This window comes from Bufo bufo, chromosome 10 (genome assembly GCF_905171765.1).
Source record: "Bufo bufo chromosome 10, aBufBuf1.1, whole genome shotgun sequence".
Classification (NCBI taxonomy): domain Eukaryota; kingdom Metazoa; phylum Chordata; class Amphibia; order Anura; family Bufonidae; genus Bufo; species Bufo bufo.
Window position 1 is genome coordinate 32403335 of NC_053398.1, and position 27685 is coordinate 32431019.

The 27685-nt window shown below is 43.0% G+C and overlaps 1 protein-coding gene across 1 annotated transcript in view; it reads right to left on the reverse strand.

The window, feature by feature from the left end:
* Nucleotides 1–2848, reverse strand: part of LUZP2 (leucine zipper protein 2) — a 605558-nt gene extending 602710 nt beyond the window's left edge. Inside the window, exon 1 of the mRNA XM_040408869.1 lies at nucleotides 2628–2848. Coding sequence (XP_040264803.1) covers nucleotides 2628–2692 — 65 coding nt within the window. The 5' untranslated portion in view covers nucleotides 2693–2848. The remainder of the gene's footprint in view (nucleotides 1–2627) is intronic.
* Between the last annotated feature and the right edge of the window lie 24837 nt (nucleotides 2849–27685).

Here is a 27685-nt window from a genome sequence, read left to right on the forward strand (position 1 = left end):
TCGCATGGCCGGTGGAGCCAAGCGGCAAAGTTATGTAGAGGCATGGGGATTATGACCGACGTATAAATGACCGCCCCCTCCCCCCCCCCCTTCATTGTATCTACATTTGCTTAGAGTTGCTTGGAGGTAGTTTGCTCTGCTGTTGGGATTTTGACAGGATATTACCCTAAACTGAAACCAAAATTGTGCCATACTGGATGGAAAAAAATAACATCTTTTTTATAACATGATCCATAAAAATTGATACGAAACGAATACAAGTTCATAACATTGAATGGGTATCTAAGCATATTAGATACGGTAACCCGGAGCTCTGGTACTGTCTATCCAAAAAATCAACTGAAGAATGACAGGTGTAGTAACTAAAGACGAGCAATATCCTAGACAGAAAGCCGTCACTGGTGCATAGATTGCTGAAAAATCACAATAGCAGGGGAAGAAGGTTAGGATACTTTCACATCTGCGCTTTCCTTTCTGGTGTTGAGATCCGTCATAGGATCTCAATACCGGAGGAAAACGCTTCCGTTTTTTCCCCATTCGTTGTCGATGGAGACCAAACTGAACTAAACAGAACGGAATGTACCAGAATACATTCCGTTCCGTTTGGTTTCGTTTTTGTGTGCGTCATGGGATACTGATCAAGGATCTTGGTCTGTTACCACGTTCAATCACTGATCGTTGGTCACCACTGAAGCTAGTCGTTGGCTGTAGCAGAGCAGGTCACCCTGTCCAGCCATAATTAAAAAAGTTGAGGACCACATGGGAGCTAGCGTGCAGAACTGGAGTGGAGTTGAGCAGATAAGTATGAATCTTTCAATAGCGGGGCCAGGCTGAAGGCATCTCTTAAAAGTTAGTTATTCTCAGAAAACCCTTGCCAATGTTATCTATGTTTCAATTATAATGGACACAATCTATACATATCAAGAATGCTACTTAAAGGGGCTCTCTGGCTTTGGCTGTGTGCTGACTTGTGGAGGGAAGATAGTCTGCTCAGTACTCACTTCTCCATCATCCTGCGCCATGTGACTTCCAAGACCGGATGCATGCTCTTCTGTTCAGCTCCCAACCTGGATGTGTTCCATAGTCTTCCTGTTCAGCTGCATTGAGAGTATTCCACTGAACAGGAAGACTGAGGAACACCTTTAGTTGAGACATGAGCGGAAGAACCTGCATCAAGTACTGGCAGTCAAGATGGCGGAATGAGTGAGTACTGAAAACTATATTCCCTCCAGGATCTTCAAGAATGCCCATATACTCCCTATTAAGAGGTTGACTTTTTCTTCAAACCCCTCCAGCGTGGCCAGACCAGTGGTGGTACTCTTAAGGAACAGGTAAGTATGATTACCGCTGCGAGTCCAACCATGCTGCAGAGATCTGAAGAAAAGGTCACCAGCGGTGAAGAACCCCTTTAAGTCTTCATCACTTTGTTGACCTGCTGTAAAATGTCTTTGCATCAAACAAGAATCCAAAGTCAGTTCTTCCTGATATAAAGTGGGACCTGTCATCTCCTCCGTTAGCTCTCGCCGTTGATGTTGACAGGCAATTGTTTTAATGAGACAATGCGTGAAAGACTCTAGGTTTTGTAATCTTAAGGAAGGGGGGGGTTAATAAAGTAAAATCACTCGTACTGTCCATCTGGATGTGATTGGTAGGAAGGGCACAGTGAGGGCAGACTCTGCACTGCATGGTGCTGCCACACAGAACAATGACAGATATTGTACCGTCCACTGAACCAACTTTTCATTATTCAAACAGATAAGCAAGACTTTGTATATGACAGCGATATTCCAAAAAACAGCCTAGAATATCAATGTTACCGCAATCTCATCTGTAGTTAACCTGATAGGCTACAATAAGCCCCTGTTAAGAGGATTAACCCCGTAATGACCAAAGGAGTCTACACTACCATACAGCTTCAATATGACTGCTTGCAGAAGACCTTAAAACCCATTGAGACATAGCAGAATGCAGTAAAATTGGCACCGAAAGTAGAATTTGGTTATCGAGGCCCAGACTCAATGACCCTACACATTAAAGCAGACGCAATTAACTGTCATATCGATACCCGACAGTACTACAAAAACATGGGACAATACACATCCCAATAAAGCAATGTCACCCATGCCCTAGATAGGTGCCACGCTTGTACCAGGAGGCAAAAATTGAAAGTACCCACGCAACTTTACCAAAGTATTCCTGAATCCCAAATATCATTCCATAGAAACCTTTATTAAAAATCCTTTTTTTTTTTTTTTTTTTTATAATCCTTGAGCCGGGAAGAGATAACAACCTTCCAACTCTCAACGGTTAACACAGCATCTCTCCTACCCAGAGATGTTGCATGGAATTCATCACATTTCTCAAAAAAATGCCCTTACCCCATTCTAATACGACCTGGCAACTTGAACGAATTGCATTGCAACGCTTAACCCCTGCAGTGCTGCAGCATCCGCTATGTGCCTCCACATCGCTCTGCCACCCTAGAGCCGATGCCTTCAAAACTCCCCCCCAAATGGAAAGTCACAGAGCTGTGCATGCCGCAAAATACAGCAACCATCATAAAAAAAAACTAAGGTAGTATCCCATACAATGCTCCCTGATAGAAAAAACATGCTTTCTCTGCTCACCTGGTGCTGAAAACCATAGCAGGCAATAGAACGGATAGGAAGTAGCAAGCAGGGATAGATTTCATGCTGCAGCTCCCCTGGTCTGTGCTTGGAAATCTTTCCTCCCACCGTGCCTTGGTACAGAGTATTAGAAAGCCCTTCCTCAAGGCAGGATGTTCCAGTACAAAGGATAAGGGAAATGCAGACAGACCAACAGACTGGCTAATGAAAGCAACTCTAAGCTAGATGCAAGCTCCAAGTGTGATGTCACAGGCAACGGACCTGCTGCTGCAAGGCTCCTTGCCTGATAGTCTGTGATTATTCAACACTGTCACTCTATTGATGTCCTCAGGGGGTTGTTATTACTAGCAGTTTAAGTGGCAGCCAGGGAGAAAAGGGAGTATGCAAGGGGGTGGCACTTAACTCTTTGTACAATGTCATATATCAATGCTAATGCCCCCCCCGATCACGGAAACATTGTGGAATAATTAGTGAAGGATTTATACCTGATGGCCTTTGCACCCAATTAATTTGTGCACGTTCCTATGGTAAGATCCATGCAGAAGATAAATATTAAACAACCGCCGATACGTAGACATTACCCATGGGATGGTGGCCATCAACAATGGATCACACCGCACACGCCGTAGATCAATGCCAGGTTGCTGGCATTCTTTGAAAGTGCAAATTGCCCTGGATAGCATTCAGCCTGCTGTAAATAAAATGGAGATCTGGCTCGTGGTGAGATTTAAGCCTTGCCATCATTAACATCCAGGATGAGGTTAGAGCAACATTAGGATTTTTTTTGCAGAAATAATGGAGTAATATGAGTGCAGATGATTAGTTCTGGAAGTATGGAGGCTGACATCACTAATACACCAGTTACTGCAATATGTCCTCATCCTCACCATGGTACAAAAAGTTGCATATAGAGAAAAATGCCATTTTTTTAAAAGATCAAAAATTCCCCGAATCCTAAGGCTACATGCACACGACGGACTTGTGATGGATGTTTTTTTAATGGCCATCACATGTCCATTTTAAGACTAATGGTGGTCTATGGGGTTATTCACACGGCAGTTTTTTTGACAGTGAAAAACGGATGTAAAAAAATAGAACATGTTCTATCTTGTCCGTTTTTCACTGACCAACTGCCCCCATACAATTCAATGGGTCTGTTTTTAAGACCCGTTTGTCAGAAAGGCATGAGTGATAAAAAAAAGGTCAGTTAAAAATGGAACGTTTTTTTCACTCTCAGGTGCATGTAGCCTTAGAATTCTTTTAGTATTTTTTTCTCATAGGGAATAATAAATAAATAAATAAATACATAAAAATAAATAAACAAACACATAAATAAATAAACTTACAGCCTCTGGGTACTTTCACACTAGCGTTAAAGTTTTCCGGTATTGAGTTCTGTCACAGGTGTTTAATACCGGAAAAAAACTGATCTGTTTTATCCTAATGCATTCTGAATGGAGAGCATTCCGTTCTGTATGCATCAGAATGTCTTCAGTTCAGTCACTCTCACGGTATTTGGCCGGAGAAAATACCGCAGTATGCTACAGTATTTTCACTGTCCAAAATTCCGGAACATCCGCATCCGGATCCGTCTAGAAATGCTATCCGGATTTCTGGATCCAGCAGGCAGTTCCGGCGACGGAACTGCCTGCCGGATCTTCACAATGAAAGTGTGAAAGTACCCTCTGTTTGTGGCGCTAAAGTCAATGCTAACACTTCTTCCCGCAGCACTGGCTGGGATTTGCAGTTCTTACTGAAGATTTACTAACGTCTTACATCTTAGGCCTCATGCACACGACCGTTGTTGTGTTCCGTTCCGCAAAATGGGGTTCCGTTGTTCCATTATCCGTTTCCGTTTTTGTTTCCGTGTGTCTTCCTTTATTTTTGGAGGATCACCAGACATGAAGGAAAGTAAAAAAAAAATCTAAGACAGGTTTGCCATGCAAATGATAGGAAAAAAACGGACGCGGACGCTCGGACGCGGATGACAATCTTGTGTGCCTCCATGTTTTTAAGCGGTCCCATTGACTTGAATGGGTCCACGAACCGTTTTCCGCGAAAAATAATAGGACAGGTTATATTTTTTTGACGGACTGGAACCACGGATCACGGACGCGGATGACAAACGGTGCATTAGCCGAGTTTTCAACGGACCTATTAAAAGTCAATGGGTCCACAGAAAATCACGAAAAACGGCACAACGGACACGGAATAAAACAACGGTCGTGTGGATGAGGCCTTACAGGCTGCAAATGGTGCCAAAAAGTTGCTTATATAGTATTCCAGGATGACAAGTGACATGATTGATGGTTCATGCTAAGAACATTCCTGATTAGCTGATTTAGTCCACAACTTGCTGGCATCACCCAATCTTGCCAATCAGCCCATACTCTCCAAAGCTCATTAAAGCAATTAACTCTAATGACACCGATGCACCTTAGCAAATTGTGGCATTCTATAATCTATAAGGTAATTGCAAGACAGGTTATAATAGTGTAATATATACATTTTAACTCTTATTTTCATAATCTGCTGCAATCATATTATACATCACTAGTGATAGACGAACATCGGCTGGCACGGTTCATGAACGCGATCAAATGTTCGCGAGCCGCAAGTTAGCGGCGGGCCCCATTCACTTTAATGGCAGGCAAACCTAAAAAACCTTCAGCTCATATTTGCAGCCACCAAATACTTACAAGAAGTGCACAAATCATCCCACAACATGGACAGTGACATACCAGAGGAGGATCAATGGCAAAAATTCCCACAAAAAATAAGTATTTTAATCAGGGGCCATTTTTATGCATCTTAAATTGAAACTCTCAAAAATGTGCCCTGCTGGAGCCTAGAAAAAATTTATTTTAGGCCACGGGAATACAGACCTCAAAAATTATGCATTCACCAGACAGAAAATATCAAGTGATTATGTGGCTTGAGGTATATTAGATGGTTAATAGATATCAATTTTACTGCAGGCCAGTGGACTACAGGCCCCAAAAATTATTCATTCAATGTACAGAAAAGAACAAGCTTTGTTTTCTTCTCATTGTCTGTCGCTAGTAGAGGCCTAAGCATGGCAGGCAGGTTTCCCCAGAAGTATCTTGCTGGATGAGCAGCCAATACCGCACTTGCATCAATCTTGACAGGATTCGGCTCCAGATGTAGAGGAATCGTTTTTTTGGAATGCTTTCTCCATTGCAACACCCTCCACGTCGTTGAATAAACTGAAGACTGGACGATTCTCTCCTAAGAAAAAAAAAAAATGTTATTATTAAATTTATTAAACATTTATTAAACATTTATTAATCAATTTATTATTTATACAAATATTTAGCTGCCTTCAAATATTATGTATAGGCAAAAATCATCATTCAGTTATAACAATGATAACTCCTTTTAGCTTTTATTACTGTTTTGGGCCCTTTTATTATGATATTCCCATCACTGGTTTTAATACATCACTCATATTTGTTATATATATATTACTGACTTTACCTTTTACGACTTATGTGCTTTTTATAGACTTGAAAAAGGAGTCCTTTGAACCCCGAAACGCTTTGTCCTACAATAAATCTGACTGTACTAAAACATCCGGTTGTGATATGCGCCTTGTGTCCACACGCTCACTAGACCGCTGAAATCCAGAGGAGCCCCAGTACTAGTATCTGATGGATGTGTCATGGGTCAAAGTGCTTCACATATGTTCGCCGGTTCGGCAAATAGCGAACGAGCAAAGTACGTCGCGAAACGACCGCCGGGCGAACCGCAAGGCCATCTCTATATATCCCAATGCTATGCTAGAATTATGAATCCGTCCTTTAAAAATCTATATCAATTCATGTGTTTTCTAGGTCGAAATCAAACTAATGGCAAATGATATTGAAGGGGTTATCCAGGAATTGATAATGGTTACCTATACTCAGGATAGCTCATCATTATGACATTGGAGGGGGTCCAAGTCCCAGCACCTCCACCAATCAGCTGTTTCAGGGAGCCACCGCGCACACCGGAGCTCTTGTGAGTGCAACCGACTCCTGCGAGCTTTCCACAGCGCAATACATTGCATAATGGTTGTGCTTGGTATTGCAGCCCAGCTCCGTTGACTTTAATGGGGTTGAGCTGCTACTAGAGTTCGGCCGAACTTTTAAAAAAAATTCGGGTTCGGGACCCGAACTTGATCCGAACTTGGTGCCGAACCCCATTGAAGTCAATGGGGACTCGATTTTCACTTTATTATTTTCCGTTATAACATGGTTATAACGGAAAATAATAGTATTAGCTTTTTCAGATCTTTTTTTTTACTATCGTGAAAACTCAGATCCGACAGTATATTCTAACGCAGAGGCGTTCCCATGGTGATGGAGACGCTTCAAGTTAGAATATACTAAGAACTGTGTACATAACTGCCCCCTGCTGCCTGGCAGCACCTGATCTCTTACAGGGGGCTGTGATCCACACAATTAACCCCTCAGGTGCCACACCTGAGGGGTTAATTGTGCGGATCTCAGGCCCCTGTAGGAGATCAGGTGCTGCCAGGCAGCAGGGACCAGACCCCCCTCCCTCCCCCAGACCCCCCTCCCTCCCCAGTATTAAAATCATTGGTGGCCAGTGCGGCCCCCCCACCCCCACACCCCCTATTAAAATCATTGGTGTCCAGTGCGGCCCCCCCCACCCCTAATTAAAATCATTGGTGACGGTGGCCACAGGTTAACAACCCCCCTCCCCCCCATCATTGGTGGCAGCGAAGCGGCAGTTCCGATCGGAGTCCCAGTTTTATTGCTGGGGCTCCGATCGGTTACCATGGCAGCCAGGACGCTACTGCAGTCCTGGCTGCCATGGTTACTTAGCACTTTTAGCAGCATTATACTTACATGCACTGTCTGTGGCCGGCCGCCTCTCCTCCTACTGGTAAGTGAAAGGTCTGTGCTATAAGCAATGCGCCGCACAGACCTTTCACTTACCAGTAGGAGGAGCGCCGGCTGGCCGCAGACAGCGCATATAAGTATAATGCTGCTAAAAGTGCTAAGTAACCATGGCAGCCAGGACTGCAGTAGCGTCCTGGCTGCCATGGTAATCGATCGGAGCCCCAGCGATTAAACTGGGACTCCGATCGGAACTGCCGCTCCGCTGCCACCAATGATGGGGGAGGGGGGGTTGTTAACCAATGATTTTAATTAGGGGGGGAGAAGGGAGGCCACACTGGACACCAATGATTTTAATAGGGGGTGGGGGGGCCGCACTAGCCTCCAATGATTTTAATTAGGGGTGGGGGGGAGAGGCCGCACTGGACACCAATGATTTTAATACTGGGGAAGGAGGGGGTCTGGCCCCTGCTGCCTGGCAGCACCCGATCTCTTACAGGGGGCTGAGATCCGCACAATTAACCCCTCAGGTTAACTGCATCCCGTTAAGGCCCCATGCATGCGATCTAATCTGTTTTGCAGTCATGGATCGGCAAAATTAAGAGGCAGTCCTTGTGCTATCCGCCAGGGGCATAGCTTTAGGGGAAGCAGGGGAAGCGGTTGCTTTGGGGCCCTGACCCAGAAGGGGCCCATCCAGGAGAAGGACCCTCATGACAGGTCCACTCTTTGTCAACATAGTCTATCTTTTTGATAACCGGGCATACAGCTGCAGAAAGGACATGGATGTGTTTTCCACTTCCATATGTGCTTTCTGGGAAAAAAAAAAAAAATAGAACATGTCCTATACTTGTCCACAAAAGGCAGACTGTAGACCCATTGAAGTCAGTGTGTCTGTAAAAAATGTGCATGCAACACAGGCCGTATCCGTATTTTGCGGATCTGTAATTTGCAGACTGTATAACTGATATGGTCATGTGCATGGGGCCTTAGAGTTTTGTTAGTATGTTGCGATATGTTTGCCATGATCGGTGGAACTAGATCGAAATGCGTAGGAGCTTTGTCTGTCCTGTTGTTCCTGGTTTTTAAGATGCAGTAATATTGATCTTCATATTTTATGAATGCTGGGTCGTTCCACTGTCTACATGTTGAGATATTGTATCAAATTGTTTGCCCTTATAGGAAATGTGTCACCAAAAATGTTATCTGCCAGTTAAAACAAGATACTAAGGGCTCTTTCACACTTGCGTTCTTTTCTTCCGGCATAGAGTTCCGTCGTCGGGGCTCTATGCCGGAAGAATCCTGATCAGTTTTATCCTAATGCATTCTGAATGGAGAGAAATCCGTTCAGGATGCATCAGGATGTCTTCAGTTCCGGACCGGAACGTTTTTTGGCCGGAGAAAATACGGCAGCATGCTGCACTTTTTGCTCCGGCCAAAAATACTGAACACTTGCCGCAAGGCCGGATCCGGAATTAATGCCCATCGAAAGGCATTAATCCGGATCCGGCCTTAAGCTAAACGTCGTTTCGGCGCATTGCTTGATCCGACGTTTAGCTTTTTCTGAATGGTTACCATGGCTGCCAAGACGCTAAAGTCCTGGCAGCCATGGTAAAGTGTAGTGGGGAGCGGGGGAGCAGTATACTTACCATCCATGCGGCTCCCAGGGCGCTTCAGAGTGACGTCAGGGCGCCCCACGTGCATGGGTGACGTGATCGCATGGACACGTCATCCATGTGCATGGGGCGCTCTGACGTCATTCTGGAGCGCCCCGGGAGCCGCACGGACTGTAAGTATACTGCTCCCCCGCTCCCCACTACTACTATGGCAGCCAGGACTTTAATAGCATCCTGGGTGCCATAGTAACACTGAACGCATTTTGAAGACGGATCCGTCTTCAAATGCTTTCAGTTCACTTGCGTTTTTCCGGATCCGGCGGGCACCTCCGGCAAATGGAGTGCACGTCGGATCCGGACAACGCAAGTGTGAAAGAGCCCTAACACATCTCCTTTTTTCTAATCTATCTTAATTTTTTTAGTATTTTTTACAGCAGAATATTTTATTCTATTTCCTGAACATGATTATGGGGCCGACCATCTTGCCTGAGATGTTCTTAACAGCATTTAGAAAGCGTTAAGAAAATTGCTTTACAGCAGCCCCATGGGCCATAGACACAATGGTCAGGAGCGGACCTCATTGACTTCTATGGGAAAGTCTTCTAGGACTGCTCTGTGACCTGTGCAGAAGTCAGGAGGGAGTAGGCAAGCTGTGATATCACCTATTGTGAATGGTGGATCCTGTCTTATCTATACACAGAGGTGATATCATTACAGGCAGGATTAGAATGACAGACAAGCACAAAACTATAGCAAAGTGATCTGTACAGAGGTGCCCATTATTAGGCTTAGTGACCAGTGGGAATACTGCAGGATTTCACAGTTTTTGTTTAAATATAGAATATTGACATGGAAAATTCAAAATATAACAATTTTTTATTTATTTTTTAAAATATGGTCATTTTCTGATGACACGTTCCCTTTGCCCAAATTCGAGCTGAAGTACTGGTTGGCACATCTATACCCAATTAATTCATTTATAGCTCAATTATTGGCTAATTACCTTTCATAGCTAGACACCAACACATTGGCAGAATGCACATTCCTTGCTTGTTTCCTGAAAATATATGAGCAAATTCCATAAATCTATTTATAAGGGTCTCAATGTGCCAATGGTATGCGCTACAGACTGTCACAAAACAGCATGCCACTGATGTCAGATTTCCGTTGGCACAACAGGCAGTAGGGAATAATCTGGTTCCCTACGTATTATAACAGAATGTTCTCCCTCCTAAAAGACTTGACTCCTAGTATAACACCCCATCGAGAAAATGCAAATGAAGACGTTTCTCAATATATTATTAACAAGTACAAAAATAGAGAACCTGCACCTTCATAATGAATGCATCCATTGGGTGGTTTTCAATGGAGTTGATCCAGGCTCTCCATGATTACATGAGAGGCACGTGTGAGAGCCCAGTTAGCATACCACGTTGTAACACATGCATCTCCTTGACACTACGACAAGCAGTAAACCTATTCTAAGAACAAGTCTTGCATTATTCAACCATACAGACAGGGCCCAACAAAGCAGAATTCCGAATATAATATGTAAAATTAATGTCACAGCCGTTTCTACTCTCACACATTTGCACGGATAACCAGGATATTTTTCTATCATTTTTCATGTAAATGTCTGCACTTTGCATTTATTTATCTAAAATAAGAGGGGGGAAGGTAATTGTTTTAAAAATCGTCTCCTTCTCCTATAGTGAAAGGTATAGATCCGCAGCAGAAATGACTCCCCCCCCTTTACAGCCAGTAGGAAATAAATCTAGCAGAACAATTGAAGCAAAGTTAGCAGAACAAACAGCTGAGAACAGAGCATCCCCCTTATGCCGATCCAGCGATCCACAAGTAATTGTGAGCCATTGTACCCCCTGTGCAGGTACCTAGGCAGCACATAGGGGGTGTCCAACCCTTTCCCTAACTCCCTCTGGCATCTACAGTGGTGCAGTGCATACCGGACATAGTCTCATTACCAAATCCTCCTTCCTAAGGAGACACCTTCTCATTGCACAACGAGGGTTTCCTTGTGTCCCTCTTTGTTGTTTGCCACAAGGCCACAGAATGCAAACCCTTTCTTTTCGGGGTGTGAGTATCCCGATTCCCATACATTACACAATACTTTTAAATGCATATAACATAAAGGGGGTTACCCCATGATTAATGTAACAGAAAGAAAATCAGACATCACATAGGACATCTCTTTTTAACAAAGCTAGAACCAACCATGGACCTCACATGGATTCAGAGATCTCCCCATTCATGGCTCCAATTCTTCTGCTTGATTTATGTCATGCTGGCAGCTCAGGGGGCGAGTCCTTTTCCTCTGCAGCTCTCTCCCGATCTCAGTTCAGGGAGCATGTTCTTTCTGCTGCAGCTCTCTCCCGATCTCAGTTCAGGGAGCATGCTCTTTCTGCTGCAGCTCTCTCTCTCTTTCTCTCTTTCACTGCTCAGGGGACATGTACATTCTGCTGCAACTCTCTCCCTATCACAGTTCAGGGAGCATGCCCTTTCCGCTGCAGCTATCTCCCTTTCTGCTATAGCTCTTCCACTATCACATTTCAGGAGCCATGTCCTTTAGGCTGCATTCATACAAACGTATTTTCTTTCAATGTCCGTTCTGTTCCATGTCATTCATTTCAATCAATGGGTCCACAAAAAAGCGAGAGTTACTCCGTGTGCATTCCGTTTTCATAAAAAAATAGAACATGCCCTATTATTATCCGCATTACTGTCAAGGATAGTACTGTTCTATTAGCGGCCAGCTGTTCCGTTCTGAAAATACGGAATTCACATGGACGTCATCCATATTTGCTGCGGATCCGTTTTTTGCGAACCGCAAAATAAATGCGGTCGTGTGCATGAGCACTTATGCTGCACTTCTCTCCCTTTCACTACTCAGGAGGAGTGTGTCCTTTATGCTATAGCTCTTTCACTATCACAGTTCAGGCGGGGCGTATCCTTTCTCCGGGGCAGTTAAAGGATGGAACTGAGAATGTACGATCAACTCAACAATGTTAGAAAGAATACAGTAAAATTGTCACCGCCAGCTCTCTGAGAAGGTCTGGCAGACGTTCTTCTGTACCTCTAGCATGATGTTCTTTGTTTTGGTTTCACTTTGTCATCTCCTTTCCTTCTCCCAGCTGTCACCTATTTACACTAATTGTCTCCCTTTATATTCCCTCCCATACTGCCTCACTTTGCGGTTTATACTACTTCCTGGATTGAGGTGTTCACTGCTGGAGACTTCTGTTACTGCTTGTTCAGATAAGTCCTTTCGTGTATTGTGTTTCCTTGCTGGCTTGATTCTAGGTGACCCTGACTCCCTCCGTATTAAGTGCAGGGAGCCGGTGGTCGTGTCCCCTCACTATTATAGGGTTTTCAGGTGTCATACAGTCTAGGTACGAGGGCATGCAATCGTCTACCTCTGAGACCCTTATATGTGCTTAGCAGTCAGGGTGAGCTCTTAGGGTTTTATAGGGGTCACCTTTATGCTCCTTAGTTTGGGATCAAGCCAGTCGGATGTTTATCCATAACTTCCAGCTATCTGAACATCATCCGTGACAAAAATAAGGAAAATAACAAACAGCAGGGTGCGCTATACAGATACATTTTATTGAATAACTCAGTGGCTATATTGCATTTTTAATTACCGTACATGCAATTACAAAAGTATTCAAGTGCTGGTTTGAAAACTGTAGAACCCCTTTAGGACTGAAATAAAAAAAAATAAAAAAAATAAACTATCCTGGACAAACTCTTTTTAAATGCAAATTCTAAATTATCTAAGGAAATTTCTCTTTTTTTTTTACATATTCCTAAAATACACCTACATAACATAACATAAAGGAAGGCAGGAAATTACCCAAACATTAACATTACCCAAGATCAGCCAAATGTTCACAGTAATATTGAAGAACCATATTTAATAACACGCTGAACTAAATATTAACTATTGTACAGATTACATGGGAATCAGTGCTGACCTTAATCGCTGAGTAGTTTTCGGTCTGTCAGGTCATCCCTCTTCCACTTCTTCTATGGCAGGGATCAGCAACCTCCGGCACTCCAGCTGTTCTGAAACTACAACTCCCAGAATCCCCCATCTCCTTTTATGGGAGTTACAAGAATAGCCGAGCAAGTCTGCATGCTGGGAGTTGTAGTTTCACAGCAGCTGGAGTGCCGAAGGTTGCTGACCCCTGTTCTATGGTTACTGCCTGCATTAATGCTGGGAATTGTGACAAATGTTCTTTATCACATTGTTGATGTCCCCCCAAAGACATTCTGATAGGGAACATAGATTGTGAGCCCCTTTCGGGACAGCTTGATGCTAATGTCTGTAAAGTGCTGTGGAATATGTCAAGTAAGTATAATAAATAAGGGCCACCTAGCATTCAGTGGTGGATATTTACAGTGTACCCTAAAGACTAGTGGACAGAGATGTTAGACTCTGCAGATACCTGGGGCGCTGTAGGATGCAGGTGCAATGGACTGTAGCCACTGCAGGCACATAACTTCAGGGACACTATGCAGAATGCCCCCAGCAACATTGCTGATGTATATAATTAATGCACATAACACAATAGTATGTATCCATGCTGTACTTCAGCCAGGTGAACTTCTGGCAAAGTAGTGGAGCATGGGTGCCCCAATGTTTTTGGGATTATTATAGCAATAAGTACTAGATCTTATTATTTAGCTGGAGTTTCACTTGTTTCTGGCCCTTATGCAACATGAAGCAATAGGGTCTCCTTGCTGTACTGTGTAAGAGAAAAAATGACTTGATAGCAGAGCTGAGCGAAGCTGTTCTAAACTAAGTGGATCTGACCTAAAAAATTTAAATTTAATCTGAATACAATTTTTGTGATTTACTTCAGGCAAATTTTGAGAGTGTGAGAGAGAGAGATTGAGAGAGAAGAAGGAAGAGCACATCGGAGAAATAGAGTGGAAAGAGAGATAAAAAAATAATAAAATATTCAGTGTTAATTACTGTGTAAAGTAATTAACACTGATGAGGACAGTATACTACTACAGAGGGATCTGGATAGATTGGAGGCTTGGGCAGATAAGTGGCAGATGAGGTTTAACACTGACAAATGTAAGGTTATGCACATGGGAAGGAATAATGCAAGTCACCCGTACATACTAAATGGTAAAACACTCGGTAACACTGACATGGAAAAGGACTTAGGAATTTTAATAAACAGCAAACTAAGCTGCAAAAAACTGTGTCAGGCAGCTGCTGCCAAGGCCAATAAGATAATGGGTTGCATCAGAAGGGGCATAGATGCCCGTGATGAGAACATTTTCCTACTACTTTACAAATCATTAGTCAGACCACACATGGAGTACTGTGTACAGTTCTGGGCTCCAGTGAACAAGGCAGACATAGCAGAGCTGGAGAGGGTCCAGAGGAGGGCAACTAAAGTAATAACTGGAATGGGGCAACTACAGTACCCTGAAAGATTATCAAAATTAGGGTTATTCACGTTAGAAAAAAGACGACTGAGGGGAGATCGAAAGGGGAGATCGAATTACTATGTATAAATATATCAGGGGTCAGTACAGAGATCTCTCCCATCATCTATTTATCCCCAGGACTGTGACTGTGACGAGGGGACATCCTCTGCATCTGGAGGAAAGAAGGTTTGTACACAAACATAGAAGAGGATTCTTTACGGTAAGAGCAGTGAGACTATGGAGCTCTCTGCCTGAGGAGGTGGTGATGGTGAGTACAATAAAGGAATTCAAGAGGGGCCTGGATGTGTTTCTGGAGCGTAATAATATTACAGGATATAGCTACTACAGAGGGGTCGTTGATCCAGGGAGTTATTCTGATTGCCTGATTGGAGTCGGGAAGGAATTTTTAATCCCCTAAAGTGAGGAAAATTGGCTTCTACCTCACAGGGTTTTTTTGCCTTCCTCTGGATCAACTTGCAGGATAACAGGCCGAACTGGATGGACAAATGTCTTTTTTCGGCCTTATGTTATGTACTATGTTACTATGTAAAATATAAAAAAAAGTGTGGAAAACAGAGAAAAATACGAGTCTTGGAAGCCTTAGACCAGGGGTCAGTAACCTCCGGCACTCCAGCTGGTGTGAAACTACATCTCCCAGAATCCTCCTTTCACTTCCATGGGAGTTACAAGAATAGCCAAGAAAGTTTGCATGCTGGGGGTTATAGTTTCACAGAATCTGGAATGCTGATCCCTGCCTAAGGCTTCGTTCACATCACCATTCAGCTTTTCCGTTCTCCTGCTCCGTTTAGGAGCAGGGGAACGGAAAGGACGGATTCGGCACATAACTGAGCCGAACGGAGCCTAAGGACCCCATAGACTATAATGGGGTCCGTTATGTTTCCGCTCAGAAGATGATTTTGGAGCAGAGACAAAAACAGAGTAGGAGAACGGAAATGCTGAACGGTGATGTGAACGAAGCCTTAGGCCCCTTGAGTTCCTCCCGCAGAGAGTCCGCATCGCAGCACCCGGCCTGACCTCCCAGCACTGACGGGATTCGCATTGCATTATATTGATTTATGATACTATGTAACCCCTACAGTTCTGAAATGTATTGGATAGCACTAGCAGCATTATGCCAGTGTTACCCAATACATTCCATAACTGTAAGGGTTACATAGCATCATAAATCAATATAATGCTATGTGACCCCCGGCAGCGCTGGGAGGTCAGGCCGGGAGCTGCATTGCAGACTCGATGCGGGAGGAATGCTCATCTGAAAGGGGCCTTAGAGTGTCATATATCAATTTTAAGGCCAATTGGAGCACTTTCGATTCAGGTAGAATCAATTTGGTTCTAAATTGAATCGGGCTAGACTGATTTGGCTCAAATCAAATTTTTGGTGATTTGCTCGTTTCTACTTGATAGGCTTGATAAGAACAGTGTAAAAGCAAGTAGAATTGCCCTTTCTATCTACCTCCCAGTGTCTCCAGCTATGATCAGTGCATGGATCTGCAGGGCTAGCTCCCTGGTACAATCAATCCAAAAGAAATTTAGACTATCTGGTACTCACTAAAATCATGTAGCTTTATTAAATCATGTAAAAGAGATCAAAAGCCATTAAACTTCCTACGCGTTTTGAGCTGATATACTCTGTTAATCATGCTATGAGTAAGGATGTCCATACGCTAGAAACACCTACAGTACATGGTTTAGTGGATTTTTAATCTGTTTTCCATTATCTAAAAAATAAAGATAAATTGATATTAGCATCTGATTTTCTTGTGGATTTGATAACTAAGGCTTACAGTCTTAAAGAGCCTCTGTCAGGAGGATCAACCCTACAAAACCATGAATATTGCCTGGTAGGGTTGATCCGTCTAAGTAAAACAATGTCTTTCTTTTTTGTAAAGGGTTAATAATGTTTGAGATATACTAACATTTATATTTATGTAAATAACCTAGTTGGAGCACCATGGTGTATGGCCATATCGCTAGGAGCACCACTAGTGCAACGCCTCCTGTGCTCTCTGTTCTCCGCTTTGAGTGACAGGGCTAGAAAATCTCATCTAGTCCTGTGTTCTGGCAGCAGTGCCAAGGCTCAGTGAGTCAGCGGTTGTGTGGTGAAAGAAATGCTGCTTCATGAGCTTGGGAATGGGTCGGCTCAGTGACTCGCCACTTGCGCAGTGGATCTGATGAACGCTGCTTTCTGAGCTCATCGAGATGCTGGGCCCCTGTCACTCAAAGGGGAGGGGTCAGTACAGAGAGAAATTGGGTAGTTGTGCTTGCAGTGATTAGAGCACTTTGGCCAGCCCCCTGGTGCTTCAACTACATATTTTATATTAAAGTTCATATATCTTAGCCATTCTTAACCTTTAATAGAAAACTAAGATATTGTTTTACACAGCACAACACAGGAAATATACCTGGTTTAATAGAGTTAATCATGCTGACAGAGGCTCATCAGAGCCGTATGGTCCATCCTTACCAGCAAGCATGTCTCTGATCTATCAGATATGAAGTATGGGCCCCACAGATTGCAAGATCCATGGGCCACTGCGTGTGGGAAGGAGGGTCATTTTATGATGTTATCGTGACAAGTGTCCACTAAAGTACACAATAAATTCCAAGCTGTAGAATGAAGCTGAAGGGCTCCTGACCATTTGCCTACATGTGGTCCAGATACGTTTGATAGCTAAGGGCTTAGGAATTTCTTGAATACTTTGATACTGCACCTACATGATCAGATCATCCACGGAATTCACTTTAGATTACTGTAATGCAACAAGTCCTTTATTTGTGCAGTAGAATCATGGCTGTAGGCTAATGTTCTTTGTGATTCTGAACGACACATAAATATGGGCTATTCATAATGCTTATTATAAAAATGTGCAGTGTAGAACATGATGTTTCAGTAGACAAGTCAAATGCCAGGGGCTGTTCTTTGTTATTAGAAAAGCTGTATACATCATTGAGTGAATTTCTCAAAAAAATTTAAAAAAAATTTTGGTTTGATCCGAATTTATTCGCTGCGAATCGCTTTAAAAAACGGCTATTTCCTGGCTGCAGAGAACCTTTATAGTTGTGTAGAACACTGTGCCTTGCAGTAACATGCACAGGGAGTCTGCTGTGGTAGTGAAATAATACTGTGAGTCAGTATGACATGTAGATGACAGGAGGTGCTCTTAGAATTAGTGTTGAGCACAAATATTTTAATCATGATTTTTTATCACGAATATCAGCACTTTGAGAATTTGCAAAATTCTAGAATATAGTCTTTCCCATGTTTATATAAATGAGTTTACATGACAAAACAGTATAAAAAGGTTATTGAATATAAATGTTAGGACAATTAGAAAACTGAAAATTTCTATGCAGCCCTCCTAAGCAGGGAGAGAAGAGTTAGCTGGCATCCCAATATTTTTTTTTACAATTTTTGTCACCCTAATGATAATGATGTAGGTGAGCAGGTCCCCCAAGCCTTCACACTTAACTCAAGCAATTCTGAGGCTTACTGGCTCTCACTCAGATGACATCTGGTCTTCAATGTCTCATTGCACACAAGGCTGCCATTGTAAGGTATGCTGACTACCTGGATATGTTGTTGGCTTGCACATACCCAGCTTTTGGCATATAGCCTTTGTGTGATTGTTTGTTATAGTTAATGAAATTGCACATGCAATATGTGCATATTACATTGCTGATTTTTGCAATTGCAAATATTCAGATAAAAATTCGCAAAATATTGCAAATTCAAATATTGCCTATGCCGCTCATCACTACTTAGAATCACTGCACACTTCATTTATTTGGGCAGTTATGGGGATAAAACTGACCAAATAACTCAAGTGTGAACTTAGCCTTATAGGTCAATGTTAGCGTCAAGAAGAAGTGCACTCCTTTTACACTTTCAGCAGCTGATTCCACATAGATGTCTACAGAACCTGTTCTATTAAAAGCTTATACAAGTAGAGCCCCCCGAAAGAGTGGAGAGGATGTCAGCAGTAAGTTTGTGTTGAAGTAACTGATTTTTTTGCCCTTCCTCTGATTCATCAAAACAATAACCCACAAAAACGGATTCTGTCTGTGGAGCTTCCGCCTTCACTTGGTCAGCATTTGGTCAGTAATCCATCAGTATTGCTAATGCCAAAAGAAAAACAAGAGTGGATCTAAAACAGAGATGACATGTGTATGGAATATTTGCATGTCTTCTGTGTTTTGTACCCAATCCTGCTTTTGGCTACCAAATCATAATCCAATTCTGAAGCAAAATAGGGACCAAGACATGCAGGCCTAACAGCTGTTACATAACAGGATCTGTTGTGTGTCTCATTTTTCCTTCCTTCTGACAGATCAGAAGAAGGATCAAATAAATGATGTCAGCCAGGCCAAAAGACAAAATCGTGGCCCAGTCATGAAATGGGCAGGGTGGGAACAGCATGAGAAGTCCACAGAGTGGCCTTATGACATAGTAGGTCCCCGCAAACGTCCGAAAATGATATAAAGCTGTGCCTAGTGCTGTGGCTTTATATTATTTTCAGCAGCATCAGGAGACCACAGAGTGTCAAGGTGACATAGTGTGGGCTGGCAGCAGCATCAGGAGACCACAGAGAGGCAAGGAGACATAGTGTAGAGGTGGCAGCAGCATCAGGAGACCACAGAGTGGCAAAGTGACATAATGTGGAGGAGGCAGCAGCATCAGGAGACCACAGAGCGGCAAGGTGACATAGTGTGGAGGTGGCAGCAGCATCAGGAGACCACATGGTGTGCTTTACGGTGAACGAGTGGGTGAAGTGCATGCAAAGTTTTCTGGCCATTTTTAGGATGTCTTGCAGATAGGTGGAAGACTTCAGGAACCGCTAGACAACCAGATTGAACATGTGTGACATGCAAGGCGCATGGCTCAGCTCTCCTTGACACAGCGCCGACACCATGTTCTTCCAGTTGTCGGTCACCATGGTTACGATTTTGAGTTGTCAAGGAGAAAGCCAGGATTCGATTTCTTGATAAAGGACACGGAGCAGTTCCTTCCCTATGTGACTCAGTTTGCCCAGGCAAATGCGGTGCAGAACAGCGTGATACCGCCGTGCCCTGCACATGTGGTATGCATGTGGTATGCTGGGAGTGGTATGCTGGGGGGGCACTGCGAATTGTTCCTGCAGTGGAGGCTGAGGACATGGTGGAGGATGTGGAGGCAGAGGCGGACATTTTCGCATTGTCGCAGGACCAGTGGCGTGAGAACATTCAGGTGGAAGCGGCGTCACTTGGCCAAGTTGCTGGTGTGGCTGTGCGGGAACCACATTCACCCAATGGGCCGTAAAGGACATGTATTGTCCCTGACAGTAGTTACAACTCCACACGTCCGTGCTGCCATGTAATTTGGCAGACACCGACACGCTCAAGGACTGGCCCACCTTCTTCTACATATTTGTGCAGGGCTAGTACTGCCTTTTTGGCAAACAAATGACTGCTTGGGACTCTCCATCTCGGCTCGGCAAAAGCCATCAGTTCATTGGTGCAGAGTCCACCACTTAAAAAGGGAGGGACTGCAGCACCAGCAACTTGGACAGGAGCACATTCAGCTTCTGCGCCGTTGGATGAGTACACACATACTGTTGTCTTTTGGCAATCGCTTCAGTGATTGATAGCTGACAGAAGGACTGACGAAGAGTAGGAGGAGCAGGAGCATCAGGACCAGCAGATGATGGGAATGACAGACAGCTCCCTTACAGCTGAGGTGGTGGAGCTTTGACTGCCTGAAATAGGGTGCGTGCCACTGGGTGATGCAGCGGTTGCTGCGGCAGGCTGGACCACCACTTCAGAGCCACGGTTCTCCCAGCCACTTTATGTTGATGCAGGGTCGTGGTGCTAAGATTGGCACTCTGGCCATGCTTCTCCTTCTGCCCACAAATTCTACAAATTGCCATGTTACCCTCCTCCGACGGCTTAACAAAAAACTGCCACACCGCCGAGTAGGTGATTTTATCCCCAACACTGACTGCTACCGCCGCTGCTTCCGTGAGCCCCTGTACCACTACTTTCCGGGCAGGTAGACTCCTGCGAAGCTGTTGGTTTACCCCGGGCACGTTTGGCTCCCGACCTACCACTGCTGCCACCCTGCTGACTCCCGGCCACGCTAGCGACTTGCTGGCTCTGCTGCAGCCTCACGGGCATGCTGCCACCCTCTTCTCCTGATGATGATGAAGCCCCTAAGTCACCCGGCTCCCAAGTGCGATCAGCTACATCATCATTCTCGAGTACTGTCTGCACGTCACTGATGGTCTCTGGGTCAGGAGCCTGACCGTTTGCAACACCAGATCCCATACCACTCTCCTCATCACTACTTGCCCGCCTACCGGAGGAAGCGGCGGATGTCTCCTCCACATCTTGGGTGGCCAGTAACTGCTGGCTGTCCTCTAGTAGCTCGTCCTCGCTGTATAGTGGAGCTGAGCCCACAGCATATAATACTTCTCTGACTGAGGGAACAGAAAATGACAGAGGCAGGTTGAGGACAGGTGAGGGCACAGGGCCTGCTCCCGGGCCATGACAACTAAGGGTTGTGTCTGACGAACCCACCGACTCTTGGCTGGGGGGTGTCTGATGTCATTTGGGACGAAGTGGATGACCAAGTCTACCATTCAAGAACCGCTGGGTTGCTGGTCAAGACACGACCGCTAGATGACACAGGGAGCTCAGGCCTCTCGCTGCGACTCCTGCTGCAATGACCCCTTACTCTGCTGCGACCTGTGCCTGCGCCAGAAACATTTAGGCCTCTGCCTCTCCCCTGTGCAGGGCCTGGCACTTGTCTGTCTGACATACTGTTAGATCAAATAATTAAATAAAAAGGAAATTAAAACACCCCAAAAAAGTCTGTAATTTTCTCACTTCACCACGCTAATAAGCCCTTTTCTTTTTTTTCCACTAATACATGCCAAAAAGGGCTTTAGAACATATAACTGCACCACTGAACGGCAAATATATATATTTTTTGCTACTAATACATGCCAAAAAGGGCTTTAGAACATATAACTGCACCGCTGAATGGCAAATAATATATATATTTTTGCCACTAATACACGCCAAAAAGGGCTTTAGAACATATAACTGCACCGCTGAATGGCAAATAATATATATATTTTTGCCACTAATACACACCAAAAAGGGCTTTAGAACATATAACTGCACCACTGAACGGCAAATAATATATATTTTTTTGCTAATAATACACGCAAAAAGGGCTTTAGAACATATAACTGCACCGCTGAACAGCAAATAGGCCCTTATTTTTTTCCACATATGCACGACACAAAAGGCTTTGGAACATATAACTACACCACTGAACGGCAAATATATATATTTTTTGCTACTAATACATGCCAAAAAGGGCTTTAGAACATATAACTGCACCGCTGAATGGCAAATAATATATATATTTTTGCCACTAATACACGCCAAAAAGGGCTTTAGAACATATAACTGCACCGCTGAATGGCAAATAATATATATATTTTTGCCACTAATACACACCAAAAAGGGCTTTAGAACATATAACTGCACCACTGAACGGCAAATAATATATATTTTTTTGCCACTAATACACGCCAAAAAGGGCTTTAGAACATATAACTGCACCACTGAACAGCAAATAGGCTCTCATTTTTTCCCACTTATACACGCCACAAAAGGCTTTAGAACATATAACTGCACCGCTGAATGGCAAATAATATATTTTTTTTTGCCAAAAAAGGCTGAAATTTTCTCACTTTGCCACACAACGACTAATAAGACCTTTTTCTCCCACTAATACAAGCCAAAAAATGCTTTAGAACATATAACTTAATACAAGAAAATTTAGACTAGCACATTCATATTCATAGTCACAGGTGCATATCCATCAAGCAAACATGGTTGATAAAAATATGGCTGCACAACATTTCACATACAAACAATAGAGCAGAGAAATGGGGATTATTCTAAATTAAAATGGTATTATACCTACTATAAATGGAAAAATGGAAGCTCTTTGTGCACATTTTTGATCAAACGTGTGTCGGACCCATCTACCAAGCGTCAGGCTATCTACCAGGATCTTCTATCTTCAATCAGCAGGACCTGCGCTGACGTCACCGCGCTCACCACATGCTATAAAGGCATGCCCTTGTTCTGTACAATATTTAGATAGGTCATATAGAGAGTGCACTGCCTACACTGGCTTTTCTTCTGCCCATAGTCCATCGGTGCTCCATCTCTTACCAGATGATTGCCAAAGATACACTTGGCTGTCCACATAATAATATAAGAAAAAAATGCTTCATAAAACCTCACCACTTTGCTCCAGGGTGCAGTTCTGCCCATTAATGTCAGGGTAGATAAACAGTGGTCAACATTGGTATACTAACCAGTCTGCAGCTGTGCAGAAAACTGGAATGCACTGTCCATGTTCTATAACCTTTCTATCATAGCTAGCATCATTTTTTTCTAGCAATTTGTGCTACATTTGCTCTTCTGTGGGATTGGACAAGACGGGCTAGGCTTTGTTCCCTACACACATCCATAAGCCTTGGGTGACCCTGTCACTGGCTCATTGGTTGTCCTGCCTTAGATCATTTTTTTGTTGGCACAAAGCACTGCATATTGGGAACGCTCCACACGAGCTGGAGATGCACTGACCATCACAATTTCCAATATCCCTGCTTCTAACACATCAACTTCAAAAACTGACTCATTACTTGTTGCCTTATATAGTCCACCAATTGACCAGTGACATCCTCATGAGATAATTGCTGTTACTTCACCATCAGTAGTTTGTAATGTTACGTATGTGCGAATTAGGCAACACTACTGACAGAGCAGTTATAAATGAGCATATCAATTCTAAACAAATCTAATTTGATAACACATTTCCCCCAAAAACTGATATCTAATGAATTCAAAACTTTTGCAATCCATTTTGGATAAATTTCTCTAAATGGTGGCCACCACGTTACAAGTCAGAAGACAAGATCAGAAGGCACCTGGCATCGTAAAGGGATCATTGTTGGAAAGTTTTTTAATAGGAAAAAAAACAGTGCAGTGTTTTTTTTGGGAAGCTGGGGAACTTTTGGTTTGGTTTAAAATGTATTCGGACCCAAAGCTGATGATTAATTCATGAGAATTGGGCTCGAAATAAATTTTAAGAAATTTGCTCAGGTCTCATTTTAAATATGTCTTTCTCTCCAAGGTGCTGACATATCGCTATGTAATTTATTACTTCACCAATCACTTCTTCATTAACAATATGTACCAGATAATAAATTTAGAATTAAAAAATATTTAGGGGGTTATTTACAATCTTAAATATACCTATAGTAGGATATTTGCGCCGCAATCTGATACTTTTCCCCGCTCACGTGGGCGTGGTGTGGGCGGGGGAAGAGGACGGACCGGCAGGCCCATCTTATTCATCGTTTTTCATGCCTGTTTTAGGTGTTGAAAATGTTCGAAATGTAAGACAGCTCAGAAGCTAGCTGACATTTAGATGGCGCCTCTTCATAACTTCGGCGGATCTGCTGCCAGCTCAGGGGCTTATTAAGAAAGACATCTAAAATGCTTGTCTTAATAAATGACCCCCTTAAAACTGTCGATTTAGGGTACTTTCACACTAGCGCTATTCTTTTACGGCATTGAGTTCCGTCCTAGGGGCTCAATATTGGAAAAGAACTGATCAGTTTTATCCTAATGCCTTCTGAATGTAGAGAAATCCGTTCAGGATGCATCAGGATGTCTTCAGTTCAGTCTTTATGCCTTTTCAGGACGGAGATAATACCGCAGCATGCTGCGGTTTGATCTCCGTCCAAAATTCTGGAACACTTGCCGGAATGCCGGATCCGGCATTTTTTCCTATTGAAAAAAACGGATTCGGCAAAACAGATCCGGCATTGCGGTCTGCGCATGCTCAGACCGCAAAAAATGTGGAAAAAAATATATGCTGGATCCGTTTTTCCGGATGACACCGGAGAGACGGATACGGCATTTCAATGCATTTGTCATATGGATCAGGATTCTGATCCATCTGACAAATGCCATAAGTTTGCATACTTTTTGATGGTTCCGGCAGGCAGTTCCGGCGCAGTTCCGGCTGCAAGTGTGAAAGTAGCCTTAAAAAGAGAAAACGTTCACAGTTTCAACCTGAATCATTTAACACCATGTTAAATCCAAATCTAAATTAACTATCGCAGTGTAACAGTTTAATAAGGAAATCAAATGTGAAAAATGCAAAACAACAATTTTTCACATCCTAAAGTAAATTTTCTGAAAAATATTTATCTGCAGAATGTCCATTAGGGGGGGTTATTGTGCACATGATTCCAGGCTGCAGTAAAACCTAGTAAAATGTACTTCAGTTCAGCATTGCGTTCACTGTGAATATATTCATGAATAATAGGCATTATTACAAGTATCGATGTTTCTACACACATTCACACCAAATACTCATGCATCCATACATATTTTATGTAGAGAGGAATGCAATAACTTAAAGAAACATTAAGCTTGCTTGTTAGATGTCGTTTGGATTCTGAATGCAGATTAGTAAATTATCAGTTTTCATATCTGATATATATTCAGATATTTATACACTTCTTCATTAATTCTCAAAGAGCCTGACTAATGAAACTCAATATGTTATGAATCTTATACCTAGTGAATCAATTCTACTATATAGATGATGGAATACATATATATTAGTGTTGGGCACGACTATTTGAATCGCAAATATTAATCGTGAATATCGGCACTTCGAGAATTCGCAAATATTTAGAATATAGTGATATATATTTGGATTTTTGACTATTCTAGATTTTATTTCATCTGAACCTATGATCCATCCCTGCTTCTTGCTTGTGGGCCAATAAAAAAGGCTGCAATGTCTTTGTCTGAGCTTAGCAACATCCCTAGCAACCAATAGGAAAGTTGCCTACCCCTCACTATTTAGGAACCTCCCCAACAGCCATTGTATGCCGCTTGTTAAAGTTCTGAGAGAGAGAGCAGTGACATTGCTGTGATCTGTGCTTTCCACTCATTACATTAGATAGATAGTTAGATAGCTTATATATATATATATATATATATATATATATAATACAGATAGTTAGATAGCTTATATATATATATATATATAATACAGATAGTTAGTAGGAGATAGTCAGTGTAGGTTATATCCTGATATAGTGTAGCTGTTGCAGTGCAGGGTGTTAGGTAGTGTGATAGGTTCTGCTGTCCATACATACATGCTACATACATAGTGCTGTGATGTCACAACAATACTTAGTGCACCAATCAGTAATATGTAGTCAGACCTGCTAAAATGTAAAGTTTCACAAAATTTGCAAAAATATTCGCATCATTAGTGCCAATTACGATTAGCGCAATCGTGAATATATTGGAGCACTCTATCTGCATATAAAGCCATTTTTAATGTTCTGCCGTGCCAACCATTTTCTCCAGTCTCAGGAAACTTCTAGAAGCTTGGAAAATGTAGCAACAGTGACCCACGCCTGTATTGCGCGCGCATTGCGCAAATATTACATTGCTGATTTTTGCAATCAAGAAAATAATCGCAAATTCGAGAATATTGAAGAATATTCTACAAAATATTTGTGAAATATAGCGAATTTGATTATTGTCCCAGCTGCTCATTACTAATATACACTCACCTAAAGAATTATTAGGAACACCATACTAATACGGTGTTGGACCCCCTTTTGCCTTCAGAACTACCTTAATTCTACGTGGCATTGATTCAACAAGGTGCTGATAGCATTCTTTAGAAATGTTGGCCCATATTGATAGGATAGCATCTTGCAGTTGATGGAGATTTGAGGGATGCACATCCAGGGCACGAAGCTCTCGTTCCACCACATCCCAAAGATGCTCTATTGGGTTGATATCTGGTGACTGTGGGGGCCATTTTAGTACAGTGAACTCATTGTCATGTTCAAGAAACCAATTTGAAATGATTCGAGCTTTGTGACATGGTGTATTATCCTGCTGGAAGTAGCCATCAGAGGATGGATACATGTTCTCATTCTGTTTACGCCAAATTCGGACTCTACCATTTGAATGTCTCAACAGAAATCGAGACTCATCAGACCAGGCAACATTTTTTCAGCCTTCAACAGTCCAATTTTGGTGAGCTCGTGCAAATTGTAGCCTCTTTTTCCTATTTGTAGTGGAGATGAGTGGTACCCGGTGGGGTCTTCTGCTGTTGTAGCCCATCCGCCTCAAGGTTGTGCGTGTTGTGGCTTCACAAATGCTTTGCTGCATACCTCGGTTGTAACGAGTGGTTATTTCAGTCAACGTTGCTCTTCTATCAGCTTGAATCCGTCGGCCCATTCTCCTCTGACCTCTAGCATCCACAAGGCATTTTTGCCCACAGGACTGCCGCATACTGGATGTTTTTCCCTTTTCACACCATTCTTTGTAAACCCTAGAAATGGTTGTGCGTGAAAATCCCAGTAACTGAGCAGATTGTGAAATACTCAGACCGGCCCGTCTGGCACCAACAACCATGCCACGCTCAAAATTGCTTAAATCACCTTTCTTTCCCATTCTCACATTCAGTTTGGAGTTCAGGAGATTGTCTTGACCAGGACCACATCCCTAAATGCATTGAAGCAACTGCCATGTGATTGGTTGACTAGATAATTGCATTAATGAGAAATAGAACAGGTGTTCCTAATAATTCTTTAGGTGAGTGTATATATATATATATCACTTCCGGTTCCCACGGCATGCCCATGATGTCACTTCCGGGACTTTGGCTTGTGTTCCAACAGCAAGCTCGCTGCTTCTCGCACTTTGTGACTGCACATGCGCCTTCGAGTCTCTCCTGCTGCAGGCTTCCAACTTTCTAATAGAATTATGTCTATTCCAGCCCCCATGTTTACACCATCACCACTGTAAGTATACAGTATGTAAGTATACAATTGATTTGAGGACCAATATGTTAATTTAATAAGGGGAATATGCACAATTGGTGGGCAATTCATGTGTTGTGGGGGGTTCACCTATGAACTTTAGGGTATTTAACAATACTATATACATTCACTTTTGGCTTGATGCACATTATCGAATAAAC